This window comes from Centropristis striata, chromosome 24 (assembly GCF_030273125.1).
Source record: "Centropristis striata isolate RG_2023a ecotype Rhode Island chromosome 24, C.striata_1.0, whole genome shotgun sequence".
Lineage (NCBI taxonomy): Eukaryota > Metazoa > Chordata > Actinopteri > Perciformes > Serranidae > Centropristis > Centropristis striata.
In genome coordinates, this window is record NC_081540.1 from 10,493,350 (window position 1) to 10,505,651 (window position 12,302).

Sequence of the window (12,302 nt, forward strand, 5' to 3'; positions counted from 1 at the left end):
GTTTAGAACCAAAATTATAGACCGTGATGCTTCCAAAGAAATGTTGAATTCTCTTCCTTTTAATTGCTTCAATGTGTAATTTCGATCGTCCTTCACAGCCAAAAATAGCAAGTCATTCACCCTAAATCATGGGTCTCAAACTTGCGGCCCGCGGGCCAATTGCGGCCCTCGTGATGATATTTTGTGGCCCCTACCTTGATATGAAAGTTTAATGTGAGTTTTATATGAATGGCACTTTACCGTGTGGTGTGTGGAAGGTCCATTTAATTACTTTTTTTGGTCATTTTGTGTCTTATTTTGGTAAATTTGTGTCTTTTTAAAAATAATTGTCTTTTTTTTAAATAATTTTGTCTTTTTTTTTAAATAATTTTGTGTCTTTTTTAATCATGTGTCTTTTCTGGTAATTCTGTGTCTTTTTTGGTAATTTTGTGGGTTTTTTTTTAGTAATTTTGTGTCTTTTTTGGTCATTTTGGTCATTTTTGTACTGCCTCCATTGGCCCCCAGGTAATTTGAGTTTGAGACCCCTGCCCTAAATGGTTATTAAACAGCAGACATGGAGTCAGATATAACTCCCCAGCTCTGCTAATCTGCCCACAATCACAATGCACACGTCTTTTCCTTCTTTCCACTGAGCTCACTGACTTCACAGCACTTGACACTCAAGAACTGGAAGCGAGGATTGACTTTTGAAGTCAATGGGGCCACTGCGAACACCTTTTGACTTTTCCTGAGGCAATTACAAAGCCCAGCGTGTCCCGACTGATCTTGGCGCATTTCGACAGATTCATAATAGAAAGACATCCTCACATCCTCCATCATCTGCTGCTCCGCTGGTCCAGCTCTGCCTCAAAGTTAAAGCCACACTGCTGGGAGGGCACTTGGCGAGCTGCCGCTCCCCGCTAAGCCCCAGGACCACATCGAGGTGGCGAAGACCCGCCTTCGACCCTATCAACCTCGAAAACCTGCGTCTTCAAAAGATGCCCGAGCCGCGCCACCTGTCACCTCCACATTCCCAGCCCACACACACAAACAGCCTGTGCCACTTATCCCCCTCCTAATTTAAAGTTCACCTCATGCTATTTATCACTGTGTACACTCTTATCGATATCATTGATATTGCCGCGCAGCGTTCACCGGTCTCTACAACTTATTACCACTCAGCACCTTCAGACTTGCACTATTGACATCTTGCAAACTCAGTAGGAGTGTCTGAGCTTTATATTATCTCAAGCGTCTTCTCATTATACTCACTTCAGCTTAGGGGCTATCGATGTGTAGACGGCAACCGCATTATTTCACTCCCTCCACACGAGCTCAAAGAAAAATTCAATTTTTATACAACCGGCGTCCTGTTTTTGCAGTTATGGCTATCATTCCTTTCAGTTATGAAACCAATTTATCTGGAGATGCAGAGAGATGCTACAGTGTTACAAAGCACACTAAGACACAAGTGTTCACAGTCAGATTTGGTCATTTGGATACATTTCGGCATATATAGTCAAATATAGTAATTGCACTTGAAAAATTGTGAATGCACACACAGCTACAACACGTCAAAGATGTAGCGACAGCACAAAATGCCAACAATGAAGCTTTTAAAGGTTACTATACTAATGGTGTAAATTACAGGTTTCATCACAATGTGATTTCATACAGATTCCTCGGACAATACAATATTTGCTAATATCACAAAGTCTGCAAAAATGCACTTTTGATACGATTCAATTTTTTGACCTGTGATTGATATGGGACAATATCTCAGCCTCTGCTGGTTTAATTCAGAATATTCTTAATTGGAGCAATTTTACATTTCTGAAGTATCCCCTAAACTAGTTCTTAACTTTTATGAGTCGCGACCCCCAATTTAACATGCATGTTGCCCGCGACCCCCGTTCACTGAACAGAATCATGCACAGTTCAGATCACTCAAAAAAGAAACAAAATGACCAAAAAACGGAACCAAAATGACCAAAAAAGACACAAATTGACCACAAAATGATCAAAAAAATCATAAAATGACCGAAAAAAGCCAGAAAATGACCAGAAAAGACACAAAATGACCAAAAAAAAAGACACAAAGTGACCAAAAAAGACACAAAATGACCAAAAAAGACACAAAATGACTAAAAAAAGGACACAAAATGACCAAAAAATACACAAATTGACCACAAAAAATACACAAATTGACCACAAAATGACCAAAAAAGACACAAAATGACAAAAAAACACACAAAATGACAAAAAACCCCACACAAAATGACCAAAAAAGACATGAAATGACGAAACAGACTAAAACACATCAACACATGAACACTTTAACACAGTGGAGACAGAGCTGACTTCCAAAATGATTTGGCGACCCCCAGAAATCATCTCGCGACCCCAATTGGGGTCCCGACCCCAAGGTTGAGAATAGCTGCACTACATTACCAAAAATACAGATTTTTCCACTCACCTATAGTGCTATTTATCAATTGTTTTGATGTGAATTGCCATAGAGGGAACTAGATGGCACTCAAGTCTGTGCAATATCTTAAGTAACCAGGTCAGAAGAGACATTGCTGTTGAGTTTTCATAGATTTGTGATCTTGAGTTTTATTTTCCCACCCATCACTTACCAAAAGGCGAGTACCAAATAGCACAACAGGTAAGTGAAAATGGACTGAAAGGACCCACTCAGCTTGTGGCTGAAATAAAAGGGAGCAAAAAACCTAACAGCGATAACACATGAACACTTTAACACAGTGGAGACAGAGCTGACTTCCAAAATGATTTGGCGACCCCCAGAAATCATCTCGCGACCCAAATTGGGGTCCCGACCCCAAGGTTGAGAATAGCTGCCCTAAACACAGCACTATGACAACAATCCTCATTTGGATGCCTTTTGAAGCCAGCATGAGTAACTGTGTAACTGTATCATAGCAACAGAAGAAAAATCATAAACAGAATGAATTATGGACAAAACTGTGATAATAACACCCAGATTGTCAAAGAAATATAGAGCTATACTTCGCCTGTCACGACCATTTTGCACCATTCTGCTGCAATTTATGTGAAGGTCACTAGCGTACTGTACGTCTGTGTCTCTGCTTGGTATTTGTGACGTGACTGTACTAAATTACCAACTCTAATATAGCCATAAAGAAGTTGTAGTAGCATGGTGCAGCCTCACGCAGCTTGTAAATGCCTGTGTGAGTTGCAGCTACAGTTAGCAACATAAAGCTGAAGCACATCCTGCATGCTGTCGAGGCAGGCAGGCCGTCACTCAGCCCTCCAGCACTGTGAGCTTAGTGACTCAGCAAAAGTCAAACCCCCTCCTCCTCCTCTTCTCCTCTTCCTCTCTTCCCCCCTGTGCACTCTCTGCATCCAGACTCTGGGCTGGCACACTGACAAGTTCAACACAAAAATCACCCTGCTGAGGCCAATGAATCAGACTTTGTGGGTGCTATCTCGCAAAACCTTGGTTTGCTGAGTACCCTGCATAAAATAACACTGGGGCCTAAACCTGAAAATCAATTGAATTTCATGGCTTTAAATAGCACGCGGCCTGCCCCCCCTGACGCCCTGGTCTGGCCTCGCCCCCCCCACTGCGACGTATGTTGTTGTTGTGGTTGTCACTGTCATGACGCGTTGGTTTATATTGGGTTAATATTACTATTTTTTTTGTTATTATTGTTATTATTATTATTTTATCTTATTTTTAAATGTATTTAATTAGTTATTTTATTTATTCTTGTTTATTTGTTCTCTCTCGTTAGCGCTTCTTGCTTTGTTTGCCTATTTATTTTCATTGTGTGATACATATAAATGAGCCATGTTATGTTATGTGCATCTGCCCCTCATCTACATACACACACGCACACACACACACACACACACACACACACACACACGCACACACACACACATACACTTTATATATTGGTTACTAACTATAGCCTCCTTTTTTTGTTAAATATTAATTAATTAATTTTAATATATTGGTGACTAACTATAGCCTCCTTTTTTGTCATTATTGTTATTATTATTATTATTTTTTAATTTATTTAATTAGTTATTTTATTTATTCTTGTTTATTTGTTCTCTCTCGTTAGCGCTTCTTGCTTTGTTTGCCTATTTATTTTCATTGTGTGATACATATAAATGAGCCATGTTATATATTTTTCTATATATGTCGTAGCATCTGCCCCTCATCTACATACACACACGCGCACACGCACACACACACACACACACACACACACACACACGCACACATACACCTTATATATTGGTGACTAACTATAGCCTCATATATTGGTGACTAACTATAGCCTCCTTTTTTTGTTATTATTGTTATTATTATTATTATTTTTTAATTTATTTCATTAGTTATTTTATTTATTCTTGTTTATTTGTTCTCTCTCGTTAGCGCTTCTTGCTTTGTTTGCCTATTTATTTTCATTGTGTGATACATATAAATGAGCCATGTTATATATTTTTATATATATGTCGTAGCATCTGCCCCTCATCTACATACACACGCACACACACACACACACACACACACACACACACACACACACGCACACATACACCTTATATATTGGTGACTAACTATAGCCTCATATATTGGTGACTAACTATAGCCTCCTTTTTTTGTTATTATTGTTATTATTATTATTATTTTTTAATTTATTTAATTAGTTATTTTATTTATTCTTGTTTATTTGTTCTCTCTTGTTAGCGCTTCTTGCTTTGTTTGCCTATTTATTTTCATTGTGTGATACATATAAATGAGCCATGTTATATATTTTTATATATATGTCGTAGCATCTGCCCCTCATCTACATACACACGCACACACACACACACACACACACACGCACACATACACCTGTGATGCCTCTGTGCAAATCGTTTATCATTCATGTTTTTCTTTGTTGTTGTTCGCGCTGTATGTCTACCGTCTCTACTTGTGGACCACATGGTGTAGTGTATTTGTCTCTCATGTCACCTGTTTGTTACGTCATTTCACCGATAAAAAAAATAAATAAAAAAAAATTAAATAGCACGCTGTCTTTCTGACGTACGTTTTTGCTTCATCTTGGACATACATGCAGTGATATGACACTTCTGTGGGTCACCTATAGACTATTTTGCATGCATAATTCATATGAATAGAAACACAAACACACAAGTGTGTCAGCACATGGAGAGATTTCACACATGCATGTCATGAATGTGCACACGACGCATGCAAACGAGGAACTCCAGAGGTGAACTCACTGCACGTACATGTGTGAGACGCACTGATGTTAGTGAATAAGACATAATCAAAGACATACTGTGGTTGAAAGGGTGGTTGGGCGGCTGTTGTAGGTGTACCTACAGCAAATGGTAAAAATAAGTCTCCTTCTCTCATTCACAGTCAGTATGCTGAAGAGGATTCTAGGCTTTTAATATCTCAGGAGAGGAAAGAGATTTGCCAACTTTTATGTGGATGTTCAATCAGTTTTAATGGGAAATATAGTCAAATGAAGCAATAAATATAGAGCAGAAAACGATGCTTTGGGTGATTTAGAAATGGTCCATTTATTCTTTCTTCTTAACACTGAATATACAGTACTAAGGTTTTATTTCCTCTGTTTTCATTTCCTTGTTTGACAATGTACGGTCATGAAAAAAATTATTAGACCATTGTTTTTATTCAATTTCTTGTTCATTTTAATGCCTGGTACAACTAAAGGTGCATTTGTTTGGACAAATATAATGATAACAACGAAAATAGCTCATAAAAGTTTAATTTAAGAGCTGATATCTAGACATTTTTCATGGTTTTCTTGATTATGGTTTTGTTTATTATCAAGAAAACCATGGAAAATGGCTAGATATCAGCTCTTATGAACTATATTTTGTTGTTATCATTATATTTGTCCAAACAAATGCACCTTTAGTTGTACCAGGCATTAAAATGAACAAGAAAGCAAGGAGAAAACAAGGGTGGTCTAATAATTGTTTCCATGACTGTATGTATGACGTATAACAATGTAAAGTATTAATTTAAAGTTTTTTGTTAATAATGTAGCCTTCTGAGTACCTTTGCATAGTCATATTCGTGCAAAATAGTGGAAATTAGAGTTTTTTTCGTCTTGGTTCATGCTTATTTGGACGTTGGAGCCTCCTTATTTTTATTTTACCACCTGCAAAATTACTGCAACTCCTGATGCAATGCATTCTGGTATATGTAGGCACTGCAGGCACTGATTTACAAACAGGGGAACTCAGCTTTCTGGCTCAATATAACACACACTTGAGAATTTATTGCTTCAATTACCCATTAAAACTAATCAGACATCCATATGAAACTTGGGAAATTCTCCCTTTAAGCTTGCAAAATAACTGACAGCACAAATATTGAAAAGTGAAACCAATTTGTGATACTTTTTTAGTAAGCAATACGTTAAATTCCTTGATAAACTGACAAAACGGGAACTGCTTTAAATGTAATTCTCAATTTCTAAGAAATTTAAATGTATTTTCAGTCGAAAGCTAGTTATATAGCATTTTTTGATCCATTTATTGATGTATAGACTTCCAGTTCATCGTTCATTGCACAAATCATATAAAAACAATAGTTTCCAGAGTGACCCGACATAACCCACAGCATCCAGATACACCCACAGCAGATGCTCCCTCTGCAAGCATGAATGACCTGGTGACTGACAAACACTGATACATCCCAACAGTTTTCCTAGAAGGAGTTAAAGTTCCTAAAAATAACAATAGTTAGTAGAAAAAACAGGAGTACTCACAGGTAGGCAGCCTTGCCCTCTTCTATCTCTTTGCCCTTGCCGCTGGTGGCTGTTTTCTTGCTGCACAGGGTGCGCGTGATGCACATCAGCAGGCCGCAGTGACGCAGGAAGAAGCAGCTGACGTCCACCAGCACGAGGAGCAGCAGCAGCGCTCCCAGGCCCAGGCCCACCACCGTCCCCAGGCCCATGCCGCTGAACAGGGATTCTGCTAAGGCAGTGAAACACACACGCAGACACACAACACACAAGAGGAAAACACTGTTAGCAATTTTGGTTCGGATACAGACACAGGGTCGGGTGTCCCTTTAGAATAAAATAGACGATAAAGCAGGGTACGCTATCGAACGTGTCTGCCTTGTAATGAAGAACCACAGTGCACTGCATGTTTTTGGCTCAGAACTTTGACCCCTTTACAGTGTTTTCAGTTGATTGAAGTCATTGTAACACTTAGGTCAACAAAAAATGTCTTGGTTCGTGTTCGGTTGTATGAAAAGACATCATCAGAGGTCAGATGGATGTCCATTTTTGCACCAGCTGATACCTTCACCTTCTCATCTGAATATCGTCACTTCTGGCTCCAAAACAACAACATAGCCAAAAAACCAAGATGGTGAAAGCTAGTGAAGTGACAACGAAGCTTCGCGAACAATTTTCTTTATTTTCTGAGCCCACTAGATGGTGCTCTTTGTCCACCAAGGGATGAAAACACACTCAATTACCATTGCTAGAGCCTTTTTTTTAAGCCAAGGCCGCCATCTAGTGGGGTAAAAAAATAAAGCAAATGTTTCACGAAGCTTCATTGTCACTTCACCAGCGACAGCAAAAATGCCAAACCTGATGCTTTTAAAGGCTGGCTATACTAATGGTGTAAATTACAGGTTTCATCACAATGGCCCTCATTTATCAAACGAGCATACGACAGAAAGTGAGCGTAAAGTGGTCGTACGCTCGGCATTTATCAATTTGGACGTGAGCGGAGTGTACGATCAGATCTCAGTCTGCTCTCAGCTCGTGTACATAAATTTGAGTCAGCGTGAAGTCAACACGTCTGAGTCGGAAAATTGATCTTAGACTATTGTATCGATGGCTGGGTTTAAAACACACTCAATTACCATTGCTAGAGCCTTTTTTTTTTAAGTCAAGACCGCCATCTAGTGGGGTAAAAAAAGCAAAGCAAATGGTTCATTAAGCTTCGTTGTCACTTCACTAGCGAAGCAAAATTATCAAACCTGATGCTTCTAAAGGTGGCTATACTAATGGTGTAAATTACAGGTTTCATCACAATGTGATTTCATACTGATTCCTCTGATATACTATTATTAATATAATTTTGCTAAGTTTGCTAATATCACAAAGTCTTCAGAATGCACTTTCGATACAATTCAACATATGACCTGTGATTGATATGGGACAATATCTCAGCCTCTGCTGCTTTGATCCAGAATATTCTTAATTGTCACGATTTTATTTTTGAAGTTTCCCCTAAAACACAGCGTTATGACAACAATCCTCATGTGGATGCCCTTTGAAGCCAGTATGACTTACTGTGCAACTGTATCACAGCAACAAAGATACAAAATAAACCCCAGACACAGGGTCGGGGTGTAGAGAGGTGGATATTCGTTGTCTCCAGAAGGACGATGCCTGCTGAGAGGACCCCCATCTGAAGGTCAGCCTCTTCACCAAGCTCCTCTTACATTCATACATGAAGGTTGTACTGTAAGTGTTCAACCGGAAAACTAGAAAATTTTCCAAACAAGAGCTCACTCACCCCCAAAAAACTTTTACTGCGGTTACTTTCGAAGGTCAGTGAATTCCTCCGGAGCCAGTTGGAAAGTTTCCAACACGTAGATAAGTCCTAATCCACATCGCCTGGACTCCACGCAACCCTCAGTGGAGGATCTCGATTATTAGCGTGAATCCACCAAATCTCCTCCAAAACAAATCAATTTCAGCCCTTACAGACTTTTTAAATGCATTCAATGAAATAAAGGTTTTGAATAAATGAGCAAAAGAAGGTCTGCAGTATTCCCAAACAGGTGAAAAGGCTTTACTTGGTGATTTATATGTAATATCAGAAGCTTTCCAGCTTCCTATATTTAATCCTTTGACAATGTATGAGCATTTTCTAGGCCTGAAACTGCAGAAAAAGATATTTTTCTCTTTGCCCTCGAGCCCTGCATCCTCCTTCTCCATCATGAGCCAAATGTCCACATCTCTGGTTCCACAGGTGCACAAGTTAGTGTGCATTTTTTTCAGCTATATTCTAGCACATTGCTCAAGGTAGCAGGCGTCAGCATTACCATACTGATGCTTCAGCTTTATGTCCACTGGGCGCCTCTTATTCCAGAGCTCACAGCACTAAACAGATTCACGTGGGAAGCAAAGCAAAGTATTTTCAGCGAAAAGTTGAAATACTTTTTCTCTCAGAGCGGTCAGCACTTGAAAACACATCGAGCTCTTTGGCTCAGTCGGGAACAAGAAGCGGGGCCTGCTTTCAATTGAAAGTAATGAGAAAATGAAGGCAGTGCAGCAAAGAGAGGCTCCCACTGGGCACAGCTGAATAGAGTTGTGCCCTTAAGTGATCCTGGGGTAGAGCAAACTGAACATCCACTGTAGGATCGGGGTTGACAGCTGGAGGTCAGACCTTGCCAGGAGTAATCAGATATGGAGGAGTGAGAGTGAATGAACTTGCCTACTTAAGGAGGCTCTCTATGAGTGTTCAGTAGCCTGTGAGTTAAAAAGGAGGATCAGACATTAATATGAAGGTGGAAGCACCCAGAGACACCCTGGTGGGGAAGTCTGGCACCTCCTGGTTAAAAAAAATATCCCCTACTGTGTGGCTGAATGTAGATCCATTACTTCACATTCCTTAACCTACTGTTTGAGAGAAGGGTGATCTTTGGTTAATACGACATGCTTTTACAGTGTGGAGCAGGCAGCAGGTAAGGGGTTTGATATCTGATTCTGGATTGTATCCAGTTGAATCCTCATTAAAATTTGGCAAATTATAAATTGTTTGAAAGCACAAAGCCTCAGAGGCTTTTTGCTTAAGTAAGTGACACTCTTAGATTCATTTCTCTTTCACTGTGGGATTTACTTAAGGATGTTTCACCGAATATCTTAAAATATATATATATTTGACCACTTCCGGTTTTCAAAATAAGGTGCTTACAAAGCTATATACAAAATAAAGTAATAAAGTATGGAAGCTGGAAAAGGCAGTGCTGCTTTTTTCTCCTTACATTTTTTATAATGTTAAGTGTATAATTCAAACGGCCCTGACAGTGACCGACTTGGTGAAAGAATTATACATATTTGACCACTTCCGGTTTTCAAAATAAGATGCTTAAAACGCTATATCCAAATATATATATATATATATATATATATATATATATTATATATATATATGTAAATGAGATTAAATGGATTATATTAACAAAATTAAATGAATAATGTCTGACAATGACTGAAACATGTGAGGTGAAGACATTTCTGTCTACACACAGACATAACATCAAGCATTTTGACTTTATCTTCTTGGAGATATTTCAAAGTAAAAGTCTCAAATTTCTACCTTGACTTCAAATCTTAAACCTGGGTTTCTATAAAAACCAGATAGCTGTAACAATGATATAATTTTAGTTCAGGAAATCTTTGACTACGTACATATAGAAGAGCTGTATGAATTAAGACCTTTTTCAAAGTAAAAGTACCTATATTTCTGAATACTGAAAAAATGCTCCATAATTTTGAGGAATGACATGTACAATACATTTGAGTTGAATACATCTCTGACTGCACAGATAGTGAATATCAAGTTTTTCTACTGAAAAATGAAATAGTTTACATATAAAAGGCCTCTTTTATGCCATAAAATAGCTGCAATCCTTTAATTTCCATATGTCTGTCGTCAGAGATGTTGTGAAGGCAAATTCAGGAATTATGGAGCGATGTGTTTTTATAGCACCTAAATGTAGCTGTTACACAGTGGAAATGTGAGACTTTTATTGTGGAAAATCTTGCAGTTGTAAAATTCTACAGAGGCTGTCTGTTTGCTGGCACTGTGGCTGAGCTTTAAGGGGAAAAGAGTGACTTTGCATGAATCAGATAAATTTGCATGTTTACAAAAACAAAGAATAAAACAAATGCAAAACAGAAAAGTGTTATTTATATATTACAATATATGTGTATTTCTGTTGTCCTTAACTTGAAAATTACTTCATAATTCAGGCTGTGCGCGTGTGAATCCTGATGTGGGTCCTGTCTATCACCCTGCACACGTTTGGGAATCCAGCAACATTAAAACGGTTCACTGCTATCTGATCCTCTTTTTTGTCCTGGAACTTTACCAGAGTGTTCAGCAGGTGGTGAGGGCGCTTGAAGCTCAGTGAATTACACCACAAACCGTCTATTACTGACTGAAAAGATCCTGTAGCATAAAACTGTAGAGCAATCATTTATTGCAAAATGGGCTGGAAAAGCACTGCTGTGGAAAGTAGAGTGATCCAACTGTAGAGGGTCGGACAAATCATGGATTAACTGCCAGTCAAACATATAGTGCAAAATCAATTGCTCATTGTTAAGCATTTGGTCGCAGAACATTGTTCTAGGGATGCATTTTTTAAATAAATTAAGACCATAAACTTGGTAAGGTTGTGGTTGAGATAGACTCAAGTTTTCCTCTTACTTTAGTTTTTAAAGTGTTTTGTGCATAGGTTGAACTTACTTCAAGGGATTTCTCAAGTTTCAGATCTAGGTAAGGAGAAAACCATAAACACTATTTAAGGATGTTTTGTGCAACAAATTCAATATAAATTAAATTAACTCAGAATTCATCGAAAATCTTTACAAGTTGTAACATCACGTCTACACATGTGGCAACCTCCTGAAAAAGGAAGCCAATGCAGAAGTGCCTTTAACTTGCATTCTTTCTAATAACCAGCAGTTTTCTTGTATAGAAGTCTATGAGAAAATGACCCTACTTCTTATGTGATTTATTACATCAATAAACATTCTCAAAATTAGTTAGTGGTTCATCTTATATCTTTGAAGCTTTGTCTTTTTACTTCATCAAAGTTAACTTTAACATTGTGGTCACTTTAAAATGTAGTGTTCATTGTTGGGTTGCTTTCACAACCCAAGTCAGAATCAGGGTGAACACGGCGGAGGCCTGGAAATATACTCAGTTTTATTTTTTATTGGTTGGAAAATTGGTGTAAACACAGAAATAAACAAAGCAACATGGAACCGAATGCACCCAGAGTAGTGATTATACTGGCTGTATACTGTTGTTCCTACCAAACAAATCAGAATGAATGCCTGTTGACTCTGGGTCGTCAATAATGTGTTGATCCATTATTTTCAACGTGCTGCTATCAGAAACCTGTATAATCGGAGAAGGCCAGCCTTGATGCGCTCCTACCACAAAGCTAAATATTACATAATTTTGAGCAATATGTTGCTAATTCTGCAACTAGAATTATTAGCTTTAGCTCAGTGGTA

At 38.4% G+C, this 12,302-nt stretch overlaps 1 protein-coding gene across 2 annotated transcripts in view; it reads right to left on the reverse strand.

The window, feature by feature from the left end:
- Nucleotides 1–12,302, reverse strand: part of LOC131962945 (neural cell adhesion molecule 2-like) — a 433,656-nt gene that overhangs the window by 17,482 nt on the left and 403,872 nt on the right. The window contains exon 16 of one of the 2 annotated variants that reach the window (XM_059328060.1): nt 6,795–6,999. In XM_059328060.1, coding sequence (XP_059184043.1) covers nt 6,795–6,999 — 205 coding nt within the window. Of the gene's footprint in view, nt 1–6,794; nt 7,003–12,302 lie in introns of both variants that reach the window. The other variant, XM_059328059.1, reaches the window with a different exon arrangement.